This window comes from Candidozyma haemuli, assembly GCF_002926055.2.
Source record: "Candidozyma haemuli strain B11899 chromosome Unknown D_2014730914, whole genome shotgun sequence".
NCBI lineage: Eukaryota > Fungi > Ascomycota > Pichiomycetes > Serinales > Metschnikowiaceae > Candidozyma > Candidozyma haemuli.
The window spans coordinates 1,287,174-1,314,004 of record NW_020289911.1 but is presented as its reverse complement, the minus strand read 5'-3'; the positions used below and the strand labels follow the sequence as shown (position 1 = coordinate 1,314,004).

At 45.8% G+C, this 26,831-nt stretch overlaps 10 protein-coding genes across 10 annotated transcripts; 3 read left to right on the top strand and 7 right to left on the bottom strand. All coding sequences in view use genetic code 12, as the record gives it.

The window, feature by feature from the left end:
• Positions 1 to 4,116: 4,116 nt before the first annotated feature.
• On the top strand, positions 4,117 to 5,691 carry VPS23 (ubiquitin-binding ESCRT-I subunit protein; the record flags this gene model as incomplete). Its single annotated transcript, XM_025486667.1, has 1 exon — positions 4,117 to 5,691. The coding sequence occupies one exon, from the start codon at positions 4,117 to 4,119 to the stop codon at positions 5,689 to 5,691; it is 1,575 nt and encodes a 524-aa protein (XP_025344217.1).
• A 600-nt stretch (positions 5,692 to 6,291) lies between these two features.
• On the top strand, positions 6,292 to 7,734 carry CXQ85_003010 (pseudouridine synthase; the record flags this gene model as incomplete). The annotated part of the gene is made up of 1 exon (XM_025486666.1): positions 6,292 to 7,734. The coding sequence occupies one exon, from the start codon at positions 6,292 to 6,294 to the stop codon at positions 7,732 to 7,734; it is 1,443 nt and encodes a 480-aa protein (XP_025344216.1).
• Positions 7,735 to 7,816: 82 nt separating this feature from the next.
• On the bottom strand, positions 7,817 to 10,276 carry CXQ85_003009 (uncharacterized protein; the record flags this gene model as incomplete). The annotated part of the gene is made up of 1 exon (XM_025486665.1): positions 7,817 to 10,276. The coding sequence occupies one exon, from the start codon at positions 10,274 to 10,276 to the stop codon at positions 7,817 to 7,819; it is 2,460 nt and encodes an 819-aa protein (XP_025344215.1).
• A 309-nt stretch (positions 10,277 to 10,585) lies between these two features.
• On the bottom strand, positions 10,586 to 12,199 carry PEA2 (Pea2p; the record flags this gene model as incomplete). Its single annotated transcript, XM_025486664.1, has 1 exon — positions 10,586 to 12,199. The coding sequence occupies one exon, from the start codon at positions 12,197 to 12,199 to the stop codon at positions 10,586 to 10,588; it is 1,614 nt and encodes a 537-aa protein (XP_025344214.1).
• Positions 12,200 to 13,970: 1,771 nt separating this feature from the next.
• Positions 13,971 to 15,644, top strand: APN2 (DNA-(apurinic or apyrimidinic site) lyase; the record flags this gene model as incomplete). The annotated part of the gene is made up of 1 exon (XM_025486663.1): positions 13,971 to 15,644. One exon carries the CDS (start codon positions 13,971 to 13,973, stop codon positions 15,642 to 15,644), a length of 1,674 nt encoding a protein of 557 aa, XP_025344213.1.
• A 281-nt stretch (positions 15,645 to 15,925) lies between these two features.
• Positions 15,926 to 16,642, bottom strand: TBP1 (TATA-binding protein; the record flags this gene model as incomplete). The annotated part of the gene is made up of 1 exon (XM_025486662.1): positions 15,926 to 16,642. One exon carries the CDS (start codon positions 16,640 to 16,642, stop codon positions 15,926 to 15,928), a length of 717 nt encoding a protein of 238 aa, XP_025344212.1.
• A 650-nt stretch (positions 16,643 to 17,292) lies between these two features.
• Positions 17,293 to 17,691, bottom strand: CXQ85_003005 (uncharacterized protein; the record flags this gene model as incomplete). The annotated part of the gene is made up of 1 exon (XM_025486661.1): positions 17,293 to 17,691. One exon carries the CDS (start codon positions 17,689 to 17,691, stop codon positions 17,293 to 17,295), a length of 399 nt encoding a protein of 132 aa, XP_025344211.1.
• Positions 17,692 to 17,814: 123 nt separating this feature from the next.
• CXQ85_003004 (uncharacterized protein) lies at positions 17,815 to 19,017 on the bottom strand (the record flags this gene model as incomplete). Its single annotated transcript, XM_025486660.1, has 1 exon — positions 17,815 to 19,017. One exon carries the CDS (start codon positions 19,015 to 19,017, stop codon positions 17,815 to 17,817), a length of 1,203 nt encoding a protein of 400 aa, XP_025344210.1.
• A 1,715-nt stretch (positions 19,018 to 20,732) lies between these two features.
• CXQ85_003003 (HIG1 domain-containing protein) lies at positions 20,733 to 21,464 on the bottom strand (the record flags this gene model as incomplete). The annotated part of the gene is made up of 1 exon (XM_025486659.1): positions 20,733 to 21,464. The coding sequence occupies one exon, from the start codon at positions 21,462 to 21,464 to the stop codon at positions 20,733 to 20,735; it is 732 nt and encodes a 243-aa protein (XP_025344209.1).
• Positions 21,465 to 22,114: 650 nt separating this feature from the next.
• Positions 22,115 to 25,906, bottom strand: CXQ85_003002 (uncharacterized protein; the record flags this gene model as incomplete). The annotated part of the gene is made up of 1 exon (XM_025486658.1): positions 22,115 to 25,906. One exon carries the CDS (start codon positions 25,904 to 25,906, stop codon positions 22,115 to 22,117), a length of 3,792 nt encoding a protein of 1,263 aa, XP_025344208.1.
• Between the last annotated feature and the right edge of the window lie 925 nt (positions 25,907 to 26,831).

Genomic DNA, 26,831 nt, shown 5'->3' with positions numbered 1-26,831 from the left:
ATTGGAAGAAAAGCAAAGAAAGTAGTTGGATTTGGAAAAAAGCCAGACCGCATCGGCTGCAATATATAGGTCACAAGCGAGAAGGCAAGATATGCAGCCGATGCAGTGTGACAGGCGCGGGCGACATGAGGAAGTGGGAGGAGGATGGGAGGATGATTTTTTCTGGGCGGCCCATTATATGGGGATTTGGGAGGAATTTTGTGGGAAAAAACGGGATTTACGGGTTTTCCGGGCCCCAGACTTCATTTCTGGCCAAAAAAATGTAAATTTCAGCCTTTTTTGGCCCCAGTTCGTAGTCCCCCCGTCTCGGCCCCTGGTTGCGCAATGGTGCAGAGGATTAATTCTTTTTTCGCAGCCAATGCTTTTTCTCTGCCCTGGTTTTTTTCGGTCTCGCGCCAGGGCAAATATTGATCGCCATTGTCGCCATGTTCTTATCATTGCACGTGACCAGCCAATTAACAGAAAGCATACCCACCTAAAATGCCCCAATTTTGGTCCTTTTCTTTCGAAATTTCGCAAGTGTCTTGGTATCGCTTGCCTCTTTCGGCCTCCATCTTCTCCTATTCCATTTGGTCCATGCATTCCCAAAATAAACATCCCCTTCTGCTCCCGCCACACCCTGTGGCAGAAGCCTCTTGCATGGACTTTTTTCCAGTGCGAATTGGGTGCAAAATTACCTATGCCCCTCCAATAATCCACCCTAAAAGGGTAAACACAAGGCTGAGAAGGGCTGGAAGAGGAGACGGCTGAATGACTGGAAACGGGCTCAGCAAGGCATAAGGGGAAAAGCAAAAAGAAAAATTTTACCCCCTTAGGCGGAACGGGCGGTTCTGCCCGCCTCGTATTCCCTTGAAGATCTCTATACTTACTGGTCTTTATCGACCTACCATCAACAACCTTTCGTAATTGAATCATCCACAGTTTCGTTTGTGTCGATCTTTTGCATTCTGTGTCGCCGGCCGGGACGCCGGTGAGTGCCAACCAGAAACATGGCATTGGTTGGTGCTGCTGCCTCGGTGTGTTTAGGCGAGATGCTTATATGGATGTGCTGCTAGGGTGTCGTTTACCCTCTGGAGGCTCTGCAAGGCTTCAATAAGTCCTCGGTTAGCGACGGGAAGTGGCACGAAAAATAGGGTGATTATCGTTTTCCCCCTTGGCAATGTCGTTGGCCAATTTTTTATCAATTGCTGTTAGCCTTTGTTAAACTGTGGACCCATTCTACACAATGGCTCGCGTGCTATACTCTGTTCTTTGTCCCGATAAGACCTCGAGATAACACAAAAGACGGTTTGTTGGGGGTGGTGTAAGGATCGGCTTATCCGGCTTGCTAGGCAACAGTCCACAAAACGGTTTTAAACGCTTTGGACATGTACCCGCTAGTGGCCTCTTGTGCGGCGTTTATCAAATGTATGGCTGTGGATTGGGTCCTTTGCTTGAAGAAGTTGCCGTTTGTAAGGGTTAGCGGCTTTTGGTTAGGGGTGGGCCAAGGTGGGGCAAGAAGGGCTTTGGTTTGGTTGGTGGTTGCTGAATGTGATATCACAGGAATCGGAATGGAATGACGGCTGGGGAAGGTTTCCATGGATAATCACTACCCAGAGACATTCAGACAGGCTTGGATTGACTTCTGAGTAACGTCTTTTGCCCTTGTGATCGTCTTCTTCACAGTATTAAGCCTCTTCAAGCCATGCCTAAGCACCAGCACTAATCGCCAAAGGTAGAGTCTTGTTAGATGCCCTGGTGGGTTTGGTGCATCCGAGGGAAGTCCACACGGGAAGAAAGTTTAAGCTCCAGGGGCACGGCCAGGTTGGACGAGGAATGTGGGCAAGAGAAGATACTGGGTTGGTAGGTTAGTTAGAGTACGAGGTTAGAGGTCATTGGGGCCGTTTGGTGGTTTGGAGGGTTGGTTGGGGACTTGCAAAGGGCATGTGGAAAAGACCCACAAAAACAGATATGAGCAAGGATTAGCGGTATCAAGCATGTGTCCTGTAAGGTACTATATTGTGGTATCTTCAGATAGGAGTAAAGGATTGGTTTGTACTATTAGTGATTGGTTTGCACTATTAGTGATTGGTTTGCACTATTGGTGATTGGTTGCACTCTTGGTGATTGATTCAACCAAGTTGTCTGACCCCAAGCAAACTCAAGCGAACTCAAGCGAACCCAAGCCAAAAGCGAAGGTTTTAAAAAGTCTTTCTAGAAGAGAATGCCTGAAAATGGCAGAATCCAAATCTTCAGATCCCTAGGGCTTCTCCAAGTTGCAACCAGTCAATGAAACACCAACCAATTGGCTGAAAGCCAGAAAAGAACCCAAGGAGCTTAATATTCTCCTTGTCTACCCCTTTCATCATAATAACTTCATTACCAATTCTTCATCTCCCAATTCCCTGACTACATTGAGAAAGCCTTGGTCAACTCTGGAAACTTAAACCTCCAAAAGCTGCCAATTGCACTTTCTCCCAAAAACCTCAAAACAGTAGGAATGTAGTGGAGACCAGCCGACATGCACCATAGTAATGCCTTGTCTTCGACCACTGACCAGCCACACGATCCCGCAAATGAAACCGCCAGCAGGTTACAAACATTTGACAGATTGCTGACGGCCATTCACGAGCTTGATCTTCTCCATCACCAGAACCTATAATTCAATGAGGATGAATTTAGGGCAGAAACAGGAGTGTGTTGGGTTTCTACATAGCTCTTTTGGGGATAATACGTGTATTGGTGGGTTGAAATTTCAAGGTGAGGATTTTTTTGAGCATATATAGCTTGAGGTTACCCGGACACTGAATGGAAACAGGGCTCAACGAATGGGGTAGGGGAGATATTCTAAGGGTAAAGGATGTTTCTAATGGATTAAGAAAGGGTTTTGAGTGGTTTGCGAGAGTTTGGTGATGTGGATATGCGTCGTTGTGGTGCTAGGTGGGTTTCAGTTTGGGCTCTTGATATGTGAGATTTGGAAGTTGAAATAGTCCAGAAAGGCAAGTCCGGTGGAAGGAGCCGTTTCAGGTATACCTAGATCTGTGAGGAAACCACTGGTTCCTCGAGAAGAGCTTAGCTTCGGTGGTCGCCGATATCGGTGCCGACCAAAGTTTAACCGTAACCAAAGCCCTCTCCAAAGACATCCGTAGTAAAAGGAAGAGGAAGGAGAAGCTAATATATGAGAAGAGCTCTCATATCTGTTCTTCTTCTTATCCTCTCTCCTCGACGTCATTGTCATTCTCTCCAACACAACCAACTCACCACCAAAAAATTCAATCCACCAATTCACCGTCAAAATCACCCCACCTTCTTCTCTTCCCCTCCATCGCATTCTACACCTGTTCAAAGCCGAATGCTGTTTTCTAATATACACTTTCAGGGACATTTCATGCCCTGCTGGGCTCTTATCAACCATCCATATAGGCCTTACAGACCTACGCCTCTTTTCTAAGATCAGACCGTTTAGGAGCCTCCAAAGGATGCAATTGCGCCAAGTAAGTAATGGCCCACATCAAGTAACACATGGCCAAGCCCAAAATCAAAGACGACCGCCAGACAGTCCTATCTTGCTTAGGCGCAAAGTTCCATGACAAAATACACAAGGCCACCGTGATTGCCAAAACGAAAAGCACAGTGTAGCTGGAGTTAGTATGGGCTTAAAGGAAGCAGGTTATATGCAGTGGTTTCGACGTACCCAGACATGTTGGAGATGTAGATGTAGTTGATTCGTGGAGTAGTAGAGTTGGCGATAATCTGGGTGAACAGACCCGTACCTCCCGTACAGTAGACAAGGTGATTAAACCACCGTTTTCCCAAGAAGTACTTGGCAAAAAACGAATTCAAGAGATTTTTGTATTTTCCTGGTTAATTTGGTCTTATATCGGTCACTTTCAACGACATCCCAGGCGAAACATACCCAGCGACGCTTGACTACCGGTTGCTGCGAAACGTATAGATTCACCCAAACACTTTCCATAACCACACTTTCCTTGCCAGAATCGCCAGGCAGGTTGAATTCCCCATTTTTGCATATCCATTGGATTCCCTAAGCTAAAGAGTTTCCACTTTAAGCTTCATTGGCAACTCATTCAAACAAGAACCTCCACATATCTTCCTCCACCTCCAAGTCCACCTTCCATGGCTAAGATCCTGTCGAAGGTAGCCAACTGGCTCTACCTGGTTCTTCAACCTCAATACTTGCATAAGGAGATTGCCTACTCCCATTTGTACCACTTTTTATCAGCATACCTTCCTGAGGGCTTTAAGATCAGAACGGCAGTGTACACTTCAGTACTGGGCCATTCCCAGCTCTTGATCAACTTGTACGGGAATCTCGACTGTGGAACGTGCCTTGTGCCGCTTAATATATGGATTCCACTTAACTATCCGTTCCAGGATGAGAACATTCCATCACATGAACCAAATGGTGTTCCTGAAGTGTTTGTCGTGCCGGAACACGGCTTGGTGATTCGTCCAAACAACAATGTGGACTCCCAGGGACGCTTCTACCATCCATTCATTGCACTGTGGCATCAGAATTATACGCCGACTTCATCTACGAAGCAGTTTTCGCTTCTTCTGCTAATGGGCTGTTTAAAGGCTACTTTCGAGCAAACGCCTCCTCTTGATACGAGACCTTCGCCTTCTGCTGCTCCTTCTGGACCTCCAGCTCCTCCTAAGGTGCTTCCGAACCAAACAGGACCGCAATTGCCTCCAAAGAGAGCTTACAATGAGCCAGAACAGGCTAAACTGCCTACGCCAGTTGCCCAAACCCCAGAACCGCCTCGTAGAGAGACTACAGGACCTCCATTGCCCCAGAAACCTATACTGCGTCAAGCTACGCAAGACACTTCTATTCCAGAGAAGTACAGAATGCCATTACCTTTACCTGGCGAGAATGTTCCCACTCCACCTCCAGCTCAACAACCAGTTTCACCTCCTTCCTTTCAGCATCCAATCTCACCACCATCTTTTCAACGACCATTTGGTTCGCCTCAATATGAAAGACCCGTCCACGCTCCTGTTCAGGCAACAGGACCAGCATACATTGAAGATGATTCGGATATTTACGAGCCTCATAGACCACAGAGTGTAAAGCCTTCTGCAATCGCTGAAGTTGAAGATTTAATGGATAAGGTTACTGTGAACGAAACCAAGAACGACAAGCCGATTTTGCAGGAGCTTAGCGCAAAGGTTAATGCTTTCCTTGAATCTGAAGAGAGTGTGTTCCAAGCTATGCCATTTGTTGAAGAGCAAAAGGCTAAGGTTAACGCCCTTCACAGCCAGCTTCTGAACCATCTCAAGCAAGCACAAGCAAACGATGAAAATTTACAAAAGCACGTTTCGTATTTGCTGGGCCAGATTGAAGCAGTCAAAAGACTTAATGGTGAGCTTCAGCAGTTGGACCAAATCAACGCCCAATCAAAAGACGAAATCCTGACCGGAACAGCTCCTGGTCAAAGCATAAAACTTGATGACCTCATTACGCCAGATTCCATTCTTGTTAACCAGTTATATGAGACTGTAGCTGATATCAAGGCTCATAAAGATACCATAGATCTCGTGGGCGGAAACTTCAAGGGCGAAAAGGAAGTTATCAACGACGAGAACATGGATACGTGCATTAAATCGGTGAGAGGACTTGCAAGAGAGTTGTTCTGGTTGGAAGTGACCAAGAGCGAGATCGGTAAGTCCATGGGACTTCGAATGTAATAGTTGGGTGACTTTAGTTGTTGAAGAAGTTCCAGAGGGTAAAGATTGTCCTTGGTTTCTATAAGTCTCCTAATTTGAAGCATTTAGGAATTAAGAAAAATATTTAAATGAACTCTGCCCTCTCCTTCCCTTTGGTTTCTGATTAACGCAAAATATGTAGTTCTCAGGGCAAAACACATACTCAACCAATGCACAAACAAATCGAAAAAGCCTGTAAACCAAAAAATAAACAAACCTCTAAACCTTCTAACCATTCTAGACGTCTCCACCTTCCTGAAACCACCAAACCATTTCCTCTTCCTCTTCTTCCATACTTAAGCTTCGCATAGTGAGCAACCTCTACATACTAATTCACAAAGGGTCAGCCATTTCCACCACCACCCAACCAAACGCCACCAAACTCAATATTCCCACTAACCCAAACTCCCTGATTCCAACCATATAATTAATTTCCCCCTAACACCCCTAGAAACCAAAATGACTGCTGACCTTGTCCTTCCTATTTGGGAAAGATGAGCCGCACGATGCTCGCACTAACTTTTTTTTCATACTAAAAAAAAAAAATCATCATCTCCAACTACTAAAAGCCTTTCCCAAGTCATGTCTGAAGAATTCATGATCAAGCCAGAGACCGTGGCTCCCTCTACGAGCACGTCGGAATGGCCGCTTTTGTTGAAGAACTACGACAAATTGCTTGTGCGTTCTGGCCACTATACGCCTATCCCAGCTGGGTCTTCGCCTTTGAAGAGAGACTTGAAGTCGTATGTTTCTTCTGGTGTGATCAATTTGGACAAGCCATCGAACCCATCTTCGCACGAGGTTGTTGCTTGGATCAAGCGTATTTTGAGAGTGGAGAAAACCGGTCACTCGGGTACTTTGGACCCTAAGGTTACTGGATGTTTGATTGTGTGTGTGGACAGAGCCACTCGTTTGGTCAAGTCCCAGCAGGGTGCCGGTAAGGAGTATGTTTGTATTGTTCGTTTGCACGAGGAGCTCGATGATGCCAAGGAGATGGGCCGTGCTTTGGAGAACTTGACTGGTGCTTTGTTCCAGAGACCACCATTGATTTCTGCTGTCAAGAGACAGTTGAGAGTGAGAACCATCTACGACTCCAACTTGATTGAGTTTGACAACAAGAGAGGTCTTGGTGTGTTCTGGGCCTCTTGTGAAGCCGGTACTTATATGAGAACCTTGTGTGTTCACTTGGGTATGTTGTTGGGTGTTGGTGGACACATGCAAGAGTTGCGTCGTGTGAGATCTGGTGCCATGGACGAAAACGACAACTTGGTCACTTTGCATGATGTCATGGACGCCCAGTACGTCTACGACAACACCAGAGACGAGTCTTACTTGCGTAAGATCATCCAGCCTTTGGAGACTTTGCTTGTGGGCTACAAGAGAGTTGTGGTTAAGGATTCTGCCGTCAACTCTGTTTGTTACGGTGCCAAGTTGATGATTCCTGGTTTGTTGAGATACGAGGACGGTATTGAGTTGTACGACGAGGTTGTGCTCATGACCACCAAGGGTGAGGCTATTGCCATTGGTATTGCCCAGATGACCACTGTTGACTTGCAGTCTTGTGACCACGGTGTGGTTGCCAGAGTCAAGAGATGTATCATGGAGAGAGACACTTACCCAAGAAGATGGGGTCTTGGTCCAGTTGCCCAGAAGAAGAAGCAGTTGAAGGCTGACGGCAAGTTGGACAAGTACGGTAGAGTCAACGACAACACTCCAGAGTCCTGGAAGGACGGCTACAAGGACCATGCTGACGAGCCAGCTCCAGCTGTTCCAGAGTCCAAGAAGGTTGCTCCAGAGGTGCAGTTGCCAAAGAAGTCTGAGCCAGAGGATGTGAAGATGGAGTCTGAGGACGAGAAGAAGGACGAGAAGAAGGAAAAGAAGGAGAAGAAGGAGAAGAAAGAAAAGAAGGAGAAGAAGAAGGACAAGGAAGAGAAGAAGGAAAAGAAGGAGAAGAAAGAGAAGAAGGAGAAGAAGAGAAAGGCTGATGACGATGAGCCTGAAAAGAAGAAGAAGTCCAAGAAATAATTCCCTCGTCACGACCACCATTGGTTTTCCTTTTAGCATGTTATTTCATCAAGCAATTGATGCCGCCCACTTTGTATATCTATTAACTTTCACGATTAGAAGATGTTGACTTTTGTAGAACCGACTGCCTGGCAGTTTCTATTTTATGCTGGGTGCTTTCAACGATAGCGTCGATCTTGCGTTGGATCTTGTCTCCCATTTGGGGATCACTTGATTCTTGCTTCTGTGCTTCCAAGTAAACGAAGAAGCTGAGAAGTTTGCCGTTGTCTTCGTTCTTGGTGATTCTTCTGACACATTTCCCGTAGAATCTGTTTCTCTGGTCAAGATTGATTGCTTGACGAAGAAGAACATAAAGCGCAAGAAGTTCAACATTCTGGATGTTGACGTTTCCCAGGAAGACTAGCTTCTCTATTTCGGAAGTAAGCACAGTATCGAGCCGTTTCTCTGGATCTTCAAAGCCAGAGCTGTTGAAAACAGCCAATGCTGATTTATATGTTAACATGAATAGCTTAGATGTGGTAAGACCCTGTGAGGCTGGATCTTCCAATATATTCGTCATGTCTGCGTGTAAAGATGCAAGGAAGGAGCGAGACCTTTGAATGGCCTGCTCATGCTGTGTGGATGAGTCGTTTGCTTGAGACAAACTCTGGAATTCGTACTCTGAAATGTTGAGTAAATGCATGATGGAGTATATGTAAAGCTCGCTAGTGCTTGATGCTGGTAAGCCGTACCCGATGCCGAGCGATCTTTGTAAATGGAACGCTTCAATTGGTGTATCGACGGTTTGTGACGTGAGGTTTCGTACTTTCAAAAAGTTGAGTTTAGCTGCTTTGAGGTTACCCTGAGCCTGGTGGTACATGGCAGATAAGTAAAGAAAGTGTGGAATGAGGAATTTGTAGTACCATAACTCTTCTGCAGTGAAGTTGTCATTGTTGTAGCTCTCAAGAAATGCATGAATGGCTTTGATGCCATTGAAGTCACTAGATGACATGAAGCCGAGCCAGACTTGGTAGCTGATTGCCATGAACTTGATCACAGAAAGGCGAACCACCTTCGTCGTAAGCTGAGACACCATGAAGTTCTGCAGCTTTGGTGTGTAATTTGTGAGATTGGAAACACCTTGATCTGCCAGATTAACACAAGCTTCGAAGATTTTGCCTGTTTTCGCCAAATCTGTGCCTTCATTCATGTAGAAGAGACCGCTCAATAGGTAGAAAGTCGGCACAAATTCGTCAGGACCAATCCACTGCAACAGGAATGGTATCTCATTAGGCAAGCCTCTTGAAAGCGTGACAGGGATAGTACCATCGTTATTCCATGAAGACCACTTGAGTTTCTTTTGTTTGTTGATGAAATCGGTTATTTTCTTGACCCACATCTTGCCATACTTGTGATTATCGGTTTGGGTGCAAACTGTTAGGTTTTGGAGGTACAGCATTGCTTTGAGTTGAGGTGCCACGTCTTTCATTTGCGAGAAGAGGTCACGGCATTCATTTAAGAGCTCCTCTGCTCGCTTTGGCGATCCCTGAGACAAGTATATACTCGATTGCATCAACAAGCAAAGCGAGCGAAGCTGGTTATCCTTAATGGCCTCGCCTTTGGGAAGAACTATCTGGGCATCATTAAGTCCAGGCAATTCAGTTCTCTTCAAGGAAAAGAGCAAAGATATCTCTGAATGACCTTCGCGTTCATGGATCTCCTGGCGTTCATTGAGGAAAGGCTCCAACAAGGCAATATCAGATAATTCTAAAATCTTAGCACATAAGAGTTCGCCAGCGACCCTAGCTTGAAGTAAACCATGCTTTATAGCAATAGCCATTGATTTCTTCACGAACAGTTCTGCCGTACTATAGTTTTCAGTCTCCTCCAAGTATATCTTTGCAAGCTTATAGTACACCTGAGCGGCTGCCTTTGGCTGCAAATTCGCCATATACTGGCCAGCCACCATATGAAGAGCCTTTAAAGCTGCCTTGATAAGCGTATAGTACGCTTGAGCGCCCTCGACGTAATTGGCTGCTAGTACAATCTTATGAGCCTGTTCAAGCAAAGCATCAGCCGATTTAAGAAGCCATTGGCACACGAAGTCTGGATTTCCCGCTTGTTCTTGAACATATTCAGGACTAACAATGACTTCCTCCTGAATCTCATCAACATTTGAGGTCTCCTCTTTGGTTTCTTCACGAGAACTCACTGGTACTTCCTCACTCCTCTCTACCCTTCCAAACAGCGAAGGCGGAAGCGAGGAGCTCAATTTGACCTCCAGTTCAAGCGCCAGAAACTCACTCATCTCATCAGTAAGCAAAAACTTATGCAATTTCTCCTCATAACTCCTTTCAAACTGGCTTTTCGGTTTCTGCACCTTCACCACAGAATTCAGGTAAAACTCAGCATCCGAAATCGGAGGATCGCTGGGAGCAACGCTATCGCTCTTTTTCTCCCTAGAATTTGGTCTAGAGCTCTTTCTGGACGGCTGAGATGTAAGAATGGCGTTCAGATCGGAAGATTCCAGTGAAGATGGTCTGGATCGCTTAGTCCTACTCATTAAGATCTCTCTTTTTGACGGGTCCACGGCGCGTCTTACTGGGTTCAGCCTGGTACTTGATTTTCGTCGGTCCATGCTGATTTCATGATTTTAGGATCCGGTGTGGTAGAATATATGTAAAAGTATGTAAGGAAGCGAAGGTAATATATGGGTGTAAGTTGGTGATGCGCGTAGTTGATACTGCTGTGGCTTGGGTGCAGGAGCAACCACGGTAGAAGGGTATTAAGTAGTTTGCAGCCAACGGTAACGGAGGCATTTTGGGCAATTTCTGGAATAGTACAGCATGAGTGGGCGTAAAGAGAGGTTGCCTTAGGCGTCGGAAGAAAGTGGGCTCGAATTGAGCTTTTCTTCAAGCTGCTTTCTCTTAAGACGTTCCTTGCCGAGCTCCACTTCATACTGGTCCTGAATATCAGAAACAATCTTTTTGAACTCTTTTCTTAAAATGGCATTGCTCATGCTGGAGCCACCGCCCATGCCCAGGAACCCAGGGTAGCCTGGCGACGAAGGGAATGTGGAGTTGGCCTGGTCCTCGTCCACGCTGGTATTCGATAGAAGCGAAGGTGAAAGGAGCTCAGAGCTTCTAGGCAGCTTGTTGCCCATGTTATCGATTCTGAGCAGGTTGAGTTCCTTGCGAAGACGAGAGATTTCTTTGTCTTTGGCGTCGGAGGACTCACGAGATGCTAAACTGTCAAGGGAAACACTGCTGCCTCCAGAACGAAGTCTAGCTAAGTCCTTTTCAAGGGCAGTGTTCTTCTTGCGGTAATCAGAAATGGTCTTCAAGGAGTTGGCCTTCAAGTACTCGTATTCCTTCATGAAGTACTGGTGGGAGAAACGTAAATCGTTCAATGCTAGTCTGTACTCAGAAATGGTCTTCTTTTCCACGGCAGAATCCTTGACGCCCTTGTATGGCGAGGCAGAAAGGAAAGAGTGGTCTTGAAGCACGGAATCGTTCACAATCGAATTATCAACAGATCTTTCAGGGCCAGAAGGTGGAGGAGTAGGGTTCAGTGGTCTGGGCTTGGCAGATACAACAGCATCAATGCAAGCCTGGGCCCACTGGACCTTCTTCTCCATGGAAACCTCAGCTTCTTCTGGGTGTTCTGGCAAGGTCACGTTGTTCTGAACGGCCAAGGATGCAATATGGGAGAAAAGGGTATCAAACAGCTTATCTGAGGAAGGAGAAGCAACAGGTTTCGAGCTGGGGCTGCCACTAAGCTCAGCGTTCAACGACTGTGAGCTGTTGGAGTGCTTAATGTCCTCGACGTAGCCCAAGACAAGACATGCCAAATTATGGTTATTAAGCTTTGAGCGGAGCTCTTCAAGCTCGCTGGAAACAGTTCTAAGCAGCAGTTGCAAGTCCAGGTTCTGTTTCATGATCTTAAGCACGAGATTGATATCCAAATCAGGTTTAGGGTCAGAGTTGAACATCAAGGTCGAACAGAACTGGCTCGACACAGCAATCTTATCTTGCAAGTAGTCCCTGAGCTCCTGCTTATCCGCAATCAACTCCTTGACCTTCTTAGTACGCAGCAAAGACATAATGGCCTTGGGCGAGATCTTCGAAGTGTCAAACACCGAATTCTCAATCAACACCTTCAAGTTAAGGTAATCATTCGACGAACTAATAAAGTCCCGAGACTCCGACGTCTCTGTAGTCGGCGTCGACACCGCCAGAGCGCCAATATCGTTGCTGGTACGGTCATTATCGGAATCGTCAGAGTCATCGCCAATTGAGTTATCAGACAAGGTCTGTTGCAAGTAATTTGAAAACAGCAGCTGCACCGGCGCCGTGGGCGACGAGTTCCGGTCCTGTTCGTGCAACTGGAACTTCAACAAGTCAGGCGTGGTGTTCAGCAAGTTATACTGTTCGCCATGGGCCACGTAAAACGGGCTGTTTTTCATAAAAGTGTCAGGATCAACCATTGGAAACCCCTAAAAGAAATTGACCAAAAACGAGTGGTTTCTCTGAGAAAAGAAGTGAATGAAAACTTGGAGACTTTGGCCACACGTAAAAAGAAGGAAGAAGTGTCAAAATTGGCCTTTTGGTGATAAAGAAGAAAAAAAACAAGCAGGTGCAGAGAATGCTTTTTCTCAATTCGACGCGTTCGCGCGGCGCGAATATGTAGATCTAGATCGTGGTGGAACTGGGTGGGGACAGTGATAAACTGAACGGCTGGGTGGATTTGATTTTTAATAGTACCATGTTGTTCTTTGGTTGATTTCGAGTCGATTGGTGCTCTTTTGGTTAAATTTGACCCTCTGGTTGTTGAAATACCTGGCCACTTCTTCATCACTGGACTGCGTATTTTGCACCCATAAGACCAGGGTTCTTTGACCCGTAAACAACAATAGAAGAAAGCAGGGCATTTTTTTTCCAAAACACTTAGTAGCAGCGTGGCTGATTCGCCAAAGTTACCATTTGGCCCGTTTGGGAAACCAGCAGCCCCTGTGGTGGATCAACAGTGAAGATCTTTAAAGCTTAATAGGTGAAACTGGACAGTACAGTGATTAAAGAAGCCACGGTTTCTGCCTGGTTATGCTTTTATGGTTGACTTTTTTTTGGATTTTTTTGCCATTATGCTCTTCTATTATTCAAAGCTACTCCACTTGTTGTTGTTTTCTTCTTCGCTTGTTACTCTTCTGGCTGTGTGGTGGCTTAGAGAGCATTCCCGGAAACCTCGTCAGCCACTGATCCAACGTTCTTCTGTACTAATGTAAGCCATCATTCTATTGCTTCTAGAGCTGTGGCTGTGAGCTCTGGAGCCGAAGCGGCACGTAATTAGAAGTCCAGAATGGTCGGTTGACAAGGAATGGAGGGATGGGTTAATTTTGACAATTAACGTTTTGGGAAATGGAATGGAGGGATGTTTTAGGCTATGCTAGGGGTAAAGGTAGTCTTTAGAGTCAGGAAGTGTCTTCAAAAAGGCATTTCCAAGGATTGTTTTTGGGTACTGGATGGGCCAGAACTGGGTACTATACTTACTCTGGATGGTACTTCACGAGAAGATATACTTGAATGGAAGAAAGACCGTGTTGGGCCGTGTTTAGTGCATGTTCAGTATCCAGGCGCTTTCCAGACGCTCCAGGAGCTACTTTCGTGTTCTAAGAAAGCCCTAACCGTATACTTACTCTGACTTTGCCTATTCTTACCTTTATGGAAGGCCCAGTACTTGCCCTGTTTGCCCAAAATTCCCTTCTCTTTCTTATTCCCCTTTCCCCTGTAGATTCCTAAAATTACTCTGACCTTAATTTCTTTCTGTTTACGGACTTCCCGTTCCGGCAGTTCCGCCTTTCGTTGTCGGTCACCGTCTAAGCTTCCAGTGCCGTCTCTTCACCAGGAACAAGTACTCTTCAACAAAAGGCACCAAAATGATAAAAAGAGGACTTTTAAAGTCAGCTTAATTCTAACTTAGCTGACTTTCATGAATAAGTACGCTTTTTCAGGGGATCCACTTCTGGCATCACCACTTTCCACCACTCCATACAAAATGACTGGGACACCAAAAAATGCCCAAAAAAATCCACCCCATAACCAATCCCTCCCAATAAAACCCACCAACTCCCCCTTTCTTCCATTTCCAATCCCCCTACGTCCCTGCCTACGCCTTCACTATGGACCCCCACTTGCTCCTGCCTATACGCACATTTGCAACCATACATATACATTCAAGAGCTACACATTCTTCCCATATCCATGCTGTTGCTGGATCTTCTTGCCAAAGACCCGCTCAGCCGCATTCCCCGAACGTCCAACAACGAGGTTCGGTACTTGACGTTTAACGTTAACGGCATCAAGACGCTTTTTAACTACTATCCATGGAATCAGCTCCAGAACGACCATGACGCCTTGTTTGAGGCTTTAGGCGCTGATATTGTGCTGCTTCAGGAACTTAAGATCAACGGGGACGGCTTGGCGGCGACTGGGGTGTTGAAAAAGTATAAGGCGTTTATTCTGATCCCGAAATCGAGGAAAGGGTACTCTGGAGTGGGTCTTTTTGTTAGGATCCCGGTTCTGACTGATCCTCCTCACGTTCAGACGTGTCTTTCCGTGGTTAAAGCTGAGGAGGGTATAACAGGGACTTTGCAGAACCCTGAGGATAAGTCTCAGACGTATGAGGACGCTGAGGATGGAATTGGTGGGTATATGGATATTGAAGATATCGAAGAAATGAACATGACTATCGAGGATCTACGAGCTTTGGACTCGGAGGGCCGTGCTGCTGTAGTGGAGTTGGCTTCTGGGACGGTGGTGTTTTCTTTGTACTGTCCGGCAAACTCGCTGGGCACGGAACAGGGCCAGATCTTTAGATTGCGGTTCTTGAAGGTTCTTCTTCGACGGTGCCTTAAATTGAAGAGACTGGGGAAAGAGGTTATTGTTATGGGCGATATTAACGTATCTTTGGACCTTATAGACCAGGCTGAGGCCATCAACGAAGGTATCAAGGCGAAGTTGGTGACGAATAACTTAAAAGATGGCGGTGAGGAGTTTGAACGAGTGAATGAAGAACCTTGTCTTGCTTTCAAGCTTGGACCGCAAAGGGGGCTTCTCCAGAAATATGTGATCCCTACGAACCCATATACGAAGCCGCTAGATATCAGCTTTCTCCATGATACTACTAGAGTCGTACAGGGCCGCCGGTTGGCCATGTATACCGTCTGGAACACCATGACAAACGCTAGACAGTCCAATTACGGTTCAAGAATTGACCTTATTTTGGCCAGCTGCCAGAAAACCGTTGATAACATTGCCAGAGCTGATATTCTTCCTTATATCAAAGGCTCTGACCATTGTCCAGTCTTCACAGATATTGATGTTTCCTTTGTTACAAAACAGCCACCAGCTGAACAAAAGAAGCACAAGTTCGAAGCAAGAACCTTCTACAAGCTCGTCAAACACAGAGATATCTCTTCGATGTTTGGAGGATCAGGCACGAAACGGTCTGCCACTCCAGAAAGCGATAAAAAAGATTCAGAAAACAAAGACCCAAAGAAGCCTAAGCTTCAATATGTCAGTCGAAAGAAGTCCAACAACGCTCCGTCTTCACAGCATAGTATAAAGAATTTTTTCTTTCAAGACAAGCCAACCGTTTCTAGTGATAAAGAAGAGGAAATTCCAACCCAGGAAGATCCTCCATCAACAGAAAACACTGTCAAGTTGGACTCCATATCGAAATTGACATCCCTTATTTATTCAGATCCTCCCAAATGTCGTCATGGCGAGGAATGCATTCTCAAAACAAGTCTTACCAATGCTACCAAAGGCAAGAAGTTCTGGTGTTGTCCTAGAACATCCAAGGGCAGTTCAACAGAGCTTGGAGAGCATAGATGTGAGTACTTTGAATGGGCTAAGACCAAAGGCAAAGCATGAGCATCTACAGACGTCAATCTTATCATGAAGTGTCATCAATCATGAACTATAAACGGGAGAGGTACGGGGCAAACGAAGTGAAGATGAAGAGGAAAAAACAAAAACAGCAGACGAGAGCTGCTAACAACCAAACAAACAAACCCACAAATTATAATACAGCAAGACCCCATTCTTTCTTTTTTAATGTGACTTCTCCTCAGCTCATCTTTTGAACGACAAGTCTCATGATGATGTCACAACCTCATAAGGTTAGCTAATGTACACATCTGATGGAGCGAAAATCACGATTTACGGAATTCACTCAACACCGGATAGATGGCTTCGAATGCGGCATAGATTTCTTCTCTTTGCTTCGCACCAGTCAAGACAATCTTGCCGGAAACGAAAATCAAAAGCACAATCTTTGGCTTCACCATTCTATAAATCAAGCCCGGGAACAATTCAGGTTCGTACGACGAGAAAGTTCCGTGCGAGAAGGCAAGACCTTCAAGTCTAATAGGAAACTTCACGTCACACGAACCGACAATGTTCTGGATCTTGAAATCGGTGAATTTGGCATTGAATCCCAACTTTTGGATGATACGGGCATACTTTCTGGATGCCAACTTGGAGTCATCTTCAGACTTGGCACCAGTCACCACCATCTTACCAGAGGCAAAGATAAGTGCGGTTGTCTTTGGTTCTCTGATTCTCATGATCACAGCAGCGAAACGCTTTGGATTGTATTCGGCGTTACGTGCATGCAAGGCAATGGTTTTCAAGTCCAAACGACAATCCAAGTTCACCGTTGCGACGATATTCTGAAGCGTGGGCACGATACCCGACATGGCTCCATCAGCATCGTCTTCGTTGGGTTCTTTGACGCCAAGTTCTGCATTTTCATCCTTCTTTATGATACCATTGTTCGGGTCATTGATACCTTGAGGCATCGAAAGGGAGCCTGGGGCTGTAAAGGCCTGAGCGTTAGCTGCAGTGGTTGGAAGTTTCAATGAATCCATGATCTATAAAAGAAGAAAAAGATGATATACCGAGGGGATATATTATGAAAATATTAGTTTGGTGATTGGCGACAAAGATGAACAAATAAATGTCTCCCTGTCAGACAAGCTTTATTCTGGAACAAGTGTGTGTGTTGATACTAGGCTATATGCAACAAGATAACAACAACAACGCTTTAGGAATAAATGCTATGTTCAGTTGGTATGCAAAAAAGGTATATGCGTGTATATGTGTGGAGGGAGGGTATAAAAAGTCTGCAGTACCTGAGGAACCAAATGAACTGTGTACTGTATATAGACCCAGGTAACACAAAGGCAAATTCTGCGGGACGGACGATGAAAAGGTGGGCGGGCTCGCGGTATTTATAGTCGTGCTCTGAAATCCGGGTAACCGCCATCGCATTGCTCAAACGTACTGCACAAACACCTCCCTGCCAGCCATCTCTGCACCTCTTTGCATTGATAAGCAAACGGGTCAAGCTGGCTCCATAAACGATAAAGGAAAGATTTGGAGATTCCAGGATCATGATGTAAGCGTTTCTGTTCTGTAAATGTCGCTGGAATTCCGAGAAAAAGTGACGTTCACGTGATAATCTGAGACACAGTTAGACACCACCGTAGTGTCTGGAAAATCACCCAAAAACCACCCTCTAACGCTCTCTCAAGGCCTTGTTTCTCTTCTCCTTCTTTCTCATTCTCTCCACCTTCTTGGCGTGCATCTTTTCGGCCATCTTCTCGTACCTCTCCTTCTCTTCTCTGAGCTCTCTTCTTCTCTTGATTTCAGCAACCTTCTCGTTCTTCTCGTCCTCCTTCTCCTGCTTGAGTCCCTTTATACGAGCTTTGTATTGCTCCTCTTCAAGCTTCTTCTTCTCTCTGAGTTGCCACGTGTTGAGCTTTTTCACTCCAAGGGAACGCACTCTAAACGCATCTTTCTTGATCTTAAAGTTCTTTCCATTCACCCGAGGACCTTCTGTGTTGTCCTTCTCAGCTAGAGGGTTAATGTACTTTTTAGGAATATCCTCAAACTTTTTATCAGCTGTTGCACTCATGAAGAAGATGTATAAGTATGAGATGAGGAAGGAGTGAAAGTGCGGTGATGGATTTAGTATGAGGGAAGGGTCGTGCCGTGTACATAAATAGATTAGTTTTTGGTACATAAATACATAAATTTTTCAGTGGTCGTTGACGGTTTCCCGCTTGTCTATCAACAAAGTAGCTCTTCTGGTCCATTTTCTTGTACGAGTGTACTTGCTGGATTGGTCACGGTAGCCTGGATTGTCCCAATTGGAGTCGTAGTATACCCAGCCTGTTTTATACCTGGACTTGTTAAACTCCAAATCGAGTTCCCAACGGTCATCCATCCATTGCCACTGGTAATTGTATAGGTCGTGTTCGCAAACGGGGAATTCGAAATCGTCATCCTGAGGGTCTGGCGACGGCCTCATCAGCTGTTGGTAGCAGTAGCTGGCCCGTTCATTAGGCAATAAGAGCTTGGACCAGCCAAAGCCGAACCAGCGGCGTTCGTTCTCGAGAATATCGAACCGGACGGTTTGTCGAAGCTGTGTAGGCGATGCAATGACCTTTTTCACGATAGTGAAGTCGTTATCGGTGATTTTCGTTGAATCTGGAAGAATACTGGCTTGTTCATCTTCAACATCTGTAGCGCTGGGCGAGTGAACTCTAGAAATACCGCCGTGGGATTTTTCCTTGGCCTGGTCTCGTGAAAGCCTGATATCCAAGCCGGTCATGTAGTAAGCAATTAGTCTGATGTAAAGCGACCTCCAGAGAAGGTGTCTAATTGTATACGCCCACGGCGAATGGTAGGCCAAAAAGAACAACCCGAGAAGCCACGTAAGCACCGTAGGCAGCAAGAACGTCGTTGCAATGGCAGCGTGAATGGGAGTAACCAAAACTGCCGAAACCACGAATTTGGCATAGTTCTTCCTAGAGAACCGCAAATGCTTTGCTGGTCTAAAAAACAAGTCAAACCTGACCGTAATATTATGCAACGTCTGCAAGACCTCATCTATGGTTGGCTTTTCCCCATACTTCGAGTCCTGGATGATGGTGCTGGTTCTCCACACGATACTCAGAAACAGCGCCGCCATCAACAACGGAAGCACCAAAAGCTTCAACGACGACCAGTAAAGCACCAACACCGAATAAAGCACCATAAGTAGAAAGTTCTGGTACGGGTCGTCGTTCGTCCACGTCACAATCTCCAACAAGTTATCCATAAGAAGCAAATAAGGAAAGATGTTCAGTAAAGCCGAGGCCAAAATGGGGTTTTCCACGAGCAATTGACTCTGCAGCGTCGTCGTGAGGAGCTTTGCCTCTGAAGGCTCGAAAACGGCGTACACCACCTCGTCAGACATGGTTTTGGGGAGGAGGGAGGTGTTTTCTTTGGAAAAGAAGAAGGTGTTTTGTGGAGTAATAGGGCATATGAAAAAGCGCGGTTAAGGTGGGGTGGAAGGTGGAAGGTGATGGTTGGGAGAAGTGATGGAAGGAGATATGGGGTGGGAAATTTAAGGGTCGGGGTGGATTTAGGGAGGAGGTTTGGATTGGTTTGATGCTTTTTTGGGCGTTTTTTGATGGATTTTGGTGGAATTGGCGGACCCTTTTGGTGGTACAGAGAGTGCTCAGTATGGGAAGCAGAGGGAGGTAATGTTTTGGAGGGAAGAGAAAAGAAAGAGATCAAGAAGTGAATTGAATATGAATCTTTTGGGCCCTTAGAGGTGATTGAAGGCTTTTGAGGTGGTTTTTCTGAGTTTGGGTGGGCTTTGATGGAGGTTCTTTGGGAATGGAGGACCGAGGAAGATGGTACTCAGGCATTCTTCCTTATAATGAAGGTAAGGTGATAGCAGGAGAACCATTGGAAATCAAGGGACTCATACTTTTACTTGAAATGTCTCCTGGGCCATTTTTGTTTGAGTTACGTAGATTCGGTTATGTAAGGGTATGTCTCACTTATACTGTCAAGTGAATCCATTTTGCACCCATTTAAGGAACCCTTCAGCAACATTCAAGTGACGAATTAAGCATTGAGGTAGGTAATTTTTGTACCAAACTTGTAATTTTAGAGCTCCTTCACTTCATAAAGATACGCTTTCGGATATAGTCTACAGTTCACTGTCTGTATTACTGCTACTCGAAGAAACCGATGAAGGTAATGAACATATATCAATAGCAAACTGAGAGACAATTTTATAAGCTCAATTTTTATGCTACATCCAAATCTGAATATACTGAACTCACTTTTGAAGGTATTCCAAGGTTTCTGGTTGAAGTACGTGAATGTGAAGCACATTCCATAGACAGCCTATTACTGTAAGACATGGCTTGTCCAAAGAGCACTAATATTTATCAAAATAAGTCTATTCCTGGTTAAATAATTAAGAAAGCATGTCACTGACACATTTGACAGCTTCTCCAAAAACCACAAAGCTTCCTTTGAAGAAAAGCCCCTTCTGTCAGCCTCTTTCTATCATTCTCCAGTTGAGCCACTCCATCAACTCCATCAACCAATAGACAATCTACAAATCCAATCCCCATGCACTTTGAGTTGATAAAACGCATATCTAGAACTTCATTTCCCCAGACATCACCCATAACACAAAAAAAAACCAATCACCTAACTCCACCTCTACATCTACTTATATCACCATTTCCATCCCACTAGAACCCACCAAACCCTTTGTGGCCCAATAAGCGTCTCCATATGGCTCCATCAATTTACCACTCAATACGTCCAAAATCACCCTGCCTCTTCTTCCCACTAATCATCCCCTTTCAATCCAATACTTGCTGTGCAAAGCCACTCTTTGCTGGCTTTCTACAATAGATGTTACAAAAGCTTCTCTTCCTTTCTTCCTTTACCCCCTGCATTACGTCAGCGTGGGAGCAACTTTGATGCACAGCATCCTAAGCGATAGATGATCAGATAAGGCACAACCGTCCTTCTACAAGATCCAATGGCTGCTTGAATGCATTAAATAATTCACAGTGTAGTGCTGTCTATTCGTTCCGTCATAATACTCTCGGGCACCAGTGGGGACCGACCCCCCGGCCCGATTTCAACATACATGGTGGTTTACAAGCTCTCCTTGTTACCTTCCTGCTTGAGCAACTCCTTCTTCTCGTCCGACTTCTTTTCAAGGGTCTTTTGTTCGTTGCCCTTCTCCTCTGGCTTATCCTTGTGGGCAGCCTGCTCCTTCTGGTGGGCGGCCTGCTCCTTCTTGTGGCTCTCTTGCTCGTCCAAGAACTTCTTCCACTCAGGCACTGGAGGAGGTTGCTTCTTCTTCAATTCTTGCTCGTGCATCGACAAAAGCACAGTTCCCAAGAGCAAAGCCACAGTGATGGCCTGGGCGTACACTCTGGCCTGGACAGCCTTTTGCGTAGTAGACAAGTACTTGTCCTTGTTGACAAAGTGCCAGGAGCCCCAAAGGGAAAGAGCCCAGGCGGAAATGATGATCTTGTACTTGTTGTCGTTGACTCTGGTGAAAATCTGGTCGGAAAGCGACATTTTGTTCCACTCCTTCAACTTTTCAGCCTCTTGCTGGTTAAGGTAGTCAGAACGGTGCATTTCCTCGTCAAACTTGACGGAACCTTCATCGGCAAAGAAAGCACCAATGGTAATCGTAGGCATCACCCACATGGCGGTCTTCAAGGAAGCGTTAAACGACTGGTACCTCAAAGGCTGTTTTCTCTTCATAAAAGTGACAATTCCAGCGGAAACTCCAAGGCCCACCACGGTACCAATGGCACCCTGACGGAGCACGGCGTTCCAGTGAGCGTTTCTCTCTTCGTCGTCAAGAATCTTCATACTTTGTTATTTTTTTGATATCTCTTGTTTGGCTGCAATTGCTGGGTATTTAAATGCTGCACTTTAGGAAGCCGAGATCACCCGATGCGTGCAAGCAAACGAAAAAAAAAGTATGAATGCGTTTGTGAGCAAAAAAAAGAAAGTCGCTCGGGTATGCCTTGGAAAAACAGTAACCGCGCGAAAAACGGCACCAAAAACAGGCAGAAATGGCAGAAAAAGACACATTTTCTGCCGCAATGTGGGCCAGCCCGCGGGAGGTTAAAGCCCACGAATTGGCGCCAGATTTCTTGTGGGCCCCTCCAAAAAGCGAGTCTCTGCAAAGCTGAAGTCACGAAAGCAACCAATGAAAAGAAGGGATGGAGGCACTGAACTTTGCTCAACCTATTTTTAGAAACCCCTTAAAACTTTCTCTCCTTAAATCCTGTTTCTTCTTCTCCATTTCTCAGCTTACTAAGTCCAGTTGGGCTCGTATTTTGTCTGGTTCCTGGGTGGACCCGGGTGCTCACGCCATTTCTTGCATGCGCGGCGAAACATGAAAAGTAACGGCTGCCACGGCTCTGGACGGAGAGCGACCATGACCATGACCAGAGAACCGCCAAAGCCAAAACTGCAAAACGGTTATTTGTTTCTTTTTCTGTGATTGGTCTGTCTTAGACTGGCACCTCCTTGTTTTTTCTTCTCTCCAACATTCTCCGTCTTTTGTTGATAAACAAGAGCTCGTTGCGGTTCACCGCTCCATCAGGTGCTGGTTGCAAAATTGGCTTAAGCGAGCTGGTGGTACCTTTGTAGTATAAATCACTTTCAATCAACTTCCCTCCGCCTAGGTAGAGAATCTTGATTTTGCGTCCAAATGCAAGCGCCACGGCTTTGTAGCCGTACTTGGCAATAACGTTGGGCCTGACACATGCAAACTCGGTCTCGTCTTCTTCCTCTCCGAAGGGGATCTTGTACTCGAGGAACTGTCCATTCAGTACTGTCACCACGAACCCTTGCCAGACGTCGTTGATCGTAGGCTTTTCCGCTTTGGCGGGTACTCGGCTTCGCCTTTTACGTAACTGGGCAAATTCTTCTTCTCTTTGTCCCACAATCTCTTCTCTGGTTTCCATTTCGTCCGAGTTTTTGGCGTCCGCTCTTCTGATTCCCATCACAACGTTCATATCTGTGACTTCCCATTTTTCAATATCATGGTACCAGTATTGTTTTTCAACCACAGCGTCAAAACCAAGACAACGGATTTCTCTGGGGTCTCTTTCCACACGAAGACAGATATTGTTTCTGGACTTTTTGTTTTCCAATAAGAACGTGTGTACAATAAGTGTCGGGTCGTAAAAGTCTTCGTATACCAACGACATGGTTTCAACGGACGCACAGCCACAGAACTTACAATGGGTAGGTTCTGAATGGATCACTCTGAACGATCCAGGCTTGAAGTGGCCAATAAAGAACGTCTTGATGATGATCCCTGTTTGAATATCCAAAAGCTCTGCCTTCAAGTCTCTGACTCTGACAACCATACCCACGAAATCAATGGTGAAAATAGTGCAATGGTTAATGGCTGCAAACCTTCTCTTCGGCGTGGGGAGTTCGGTCGGGTAGGGGTTTGGCGACGACGTGAAGTTCTGCTTGAATATAGACAGAAACTCGGTATCCATTGAACTGGTTGTTCTAGACATTGGCATTCCTGGAGCCTTAATCACAGTATTGGCTCCTCCACTATTGAACTTGTTCTTGCTGGTCTTTAACTTTGAAAACTTCCAGATATTGCTGACGGCAGATGCAATGATTATATCTCCATTAACCAAGTCACAGACGATTCTGTCGCTGACTCTCGATGTGGTCAACTGCTTTGCTGTGGTGACTCTGAGGTTCTCGGAGACTAATCCTTTGCCATATACGTCTTCAAACATGTAATAGTGCTTGATCTTGCGGTCAGTACAGTTGATTGTAACCATATGGCCGCTCTCAAAGACCATCACGAATTCGTCTCTGTTAAGTGACTGCTCGTAGTCCCTTACCTTGTCTTCTACTGCCATGTCATCCTCACGCAATGGTGCTGGTGGTGGCGGGAAATTTCCTGTAATTGTAGATGACGAGGCGGTGGAGCTGACACTCGATCTTCTGCCGTCGGGCCCATTACGCTTTTTCATGAGAAGCTTTCTGGCCAAGAAACCGGCAATGGTCTTTTTACGGAAGAATGCAAGCATGGGCTTTAATTCCTTAGATGTAAGGCCAAGCTCGGCTGCTAGGTTGACTTCCCAGATGAAGGATAAAGACCCACGGTCGAAACACTTGACAGCAGAATGACGGTTGTTAACAAGAACAATATAATTGCCTTCATCAGAAATCTCCACCATGCTCAATGGCCAGAACTCTGGATGGATAGATCCACGAATTGTATCGATCGTGGTGGAAATGCTCATAGGCGTTTTCTTTTCAACAACGCCCAATGGCGACCATACCAAGACTTTCCTATCCAAATCAGCCGAAACCAAAAAGGAGGACTTGGAGTTGGTGGCAATCTTAATGACATCGATATTATGGCCATTGTCAAGTGTAATGCTCTCGAAATACTTGGCTTGCTCGTTCTTTGCGAGTTCTCCGTACCCCAACTGCGACGAAGCTTCCAATGTAGCAGTAGGATCAACTTCTTTTCGTTGTCTTTGGGAGTAAGTAAGAGTAAACGTCAACTCTGAAACTGCAATGATGAAAAGAATGGTGGCAGCAACTTCCAAGAAGAAGAGGGTGTTGTATGAGTGTTGACCCGAAGCCTGGCGCCCAAATATCATCACTGCCTTTTTATCTGTGAGCAATTGGTATGGAAGAACAAAAAGGGTCATGAAGATCTGGCAAAAAAAGTTCCAACAGAAGAAACTCAAGACGTCGCCTAGCCAGAATACTCTGGACGAAACTGGCGAAAGCTTCAAAAGATGCGTACCCACAATATGTCTGAGCGAGGATGGTTTAGGACGAGTCAATGGTCCTCTGAGACCCAAAAGGAAAGAAGAAATAGGGTCAATCTCGCCCATGGAATCGTTCAACTGGTCAAGGTCTGACTCGTATGGGTTCAGTGTTTTGTTAAGCAAGTCAGTGAACTCAACACGGTTAAGATCAATTAGAATAATGCCCACCAAGAAGGTTTGTTGGAGGAAATGGTCAATGGCCAATGCAAGAGCAATCGCTTGAAGAATCATGAAATACTTGTTCACCAAAATGTGCCAAACTAGTCCTCTGAAGAATATGTACAAGACAGCAAAGATCAAGCCGAACACGGACAAGAGGCCCAATAAGTTGAGGCAAAGCACGACAAACGTATTAGGAATAGGAGCAATGTTGGATGAAAACTTATCCACAAAGCACCACTTCCGAACATAGCGTGTGAGCTTAAAGATTAAGTCTGTGGAGTTGCTTGCGCTGTTGTTGATGCCGAGGTAGAAACGTATAAGGCGCTTGTGAAGGGTTTCATGGCCGTCCATGGTATTATCGCCAGCCAAGTCGTTGATGGTACGGAAGAGGGTTCTTGAGCTGAAAAGCATAACCGCTAGGATATAGGTACCAATGCCGTAAGAACTGACAGGTCCAAACATCGACAGCCATTCCTGGTAGCCCTTATATGTACATAGTATGCTGACGGAGGCTGCAGCAGCCAATGTGACTTCTGTGAGCCAGCCACATATAAGGCCAAAGTTTGACCGTATCTTATGCTGATTGCAGATGCTAAAGTAGACTCTGAAGACGAAAGTGATGCAAATAGCCACTTGAGTAAAACTAGCAGCTTTATTAAAGAACTTAAGCGGACAAGATTCCTCCTTCAAGTAGCGGAAGTACCTCAAAAACTCCTTCACAGCGTGTGGAGCCTCGGAGGTGCCCACGAACAGTACTTGTAGCGGTTCCAGGACATGCAAAGATGGAAGCAGCAGGTTATGTATAACGTAAAGATTAATCTGGCGTGCTGCAGTGACCAAATGGTTAGTTTTCAGGAGCTTATCGAAGAACATGTTGGCCAATTCCGGCTTGAACCGATGGTTGAGCGCTCGTAGAGCCGACGCCTCGATCTGCTGGGCCAGCCACCGCTCCTCTGGCCAAGTGCCCAATGGAGAAAGCACATACGCTGATTCCTGAGCCCGAATTGACGTTTCCAAAGCGTGGATCTGCTCCAAAGCGCCATATTCCACCACGCTTCCCGAGCTCACAAGCAGTATCCGAGAAAGCAGCCAGTTCCCCGTCTGAACCGCCAGGCTGACCTCCTCCGTGCCTCCAAAATCAAGCAACGGCCCCGTATCGGCTCCCAACGTAAGCACCCTGTTCACCGGCCTCACCGTGAGATCATGGACCACTCCATAAGACACAATATAGATGCATAGAATGGGAACTAGAATGAAAAGTTTTGGGTTTCTGAGGATCCACCCGGTGACGTGGATCAACCAAGGGTACACTAATTTCATTGTTTAATCTTGGCCCTTTGAGGGGTTTGGGTGGGTTTTGGGTGGTGGTTTTTGGAAATCCAAGGTTGGTTAATGGGTAGGTTTTGTGAGCCCTGCAGATTCTCGAAATCAGTCCACTTCTGCTGCCAAACGTCTTTCGGGTAGGGAAGAGGTTTGGATGGGTGAAATTTAGTGGAAAAAAGACGTTTTTAGGTTAAAGAGGGGGTGGAGATTATGATGGTGCCTTTTTTTCGGGACTTTTTGGTGGTTTTGGGTGGAATGGCGGTGGGTGGTGGAGGCCTATCTCAGGTACTGCGTTTGCAGCCATTGAGGAATTGTATGGGAGAGGGAGGATACACTATTATGGATGATGTACTGAACGAATTTAGCTGAAAATCGGAAGGAACGTTGCTGATCCTCCAACGTATGGGCATACCAATTTTGAAGACATTTCCTTTCTCCCTCATCGACTTAGGTGAACCCTGGGTGGGACCCTGATGAGGCTTCAAGGAACCTTAAATGGCTGTGGACACGAGCCCTGGGGAACTCATCTGGTATGGCTGGACAATACGCCGTGGGCTGACGAAGCTTCTTTGTTTTTAGAGGCTTGATGGATCGTTGGGGTTGGCGGTTTTGTGGTTTTTCGTCGTTTATGTATGGAAGTTTACTGGTGTTTGTGGCAGGTGGTGGGCCCATTTTGTGGAACCAGAGTGTCTCAGACACCGAGAAAGAGGTGATGGAGAGTGGTGGAGGGGGGAAGGTGCTGGAGAGGTGAAGGGGGGTTTTGGTGGTTATTTGATGAAGCTTGAATATGTATATTTGCGTTTGGGTGGTTCTGGGTTTACATTGTGCTGGTTTGGTGGACCTTTCTGGCTTCTCAGTTAGCCGTAGAAGTGCAACTTCTCTACAATTAGAATGCAAGAACTACCCTTCTACTTTGTTAAGC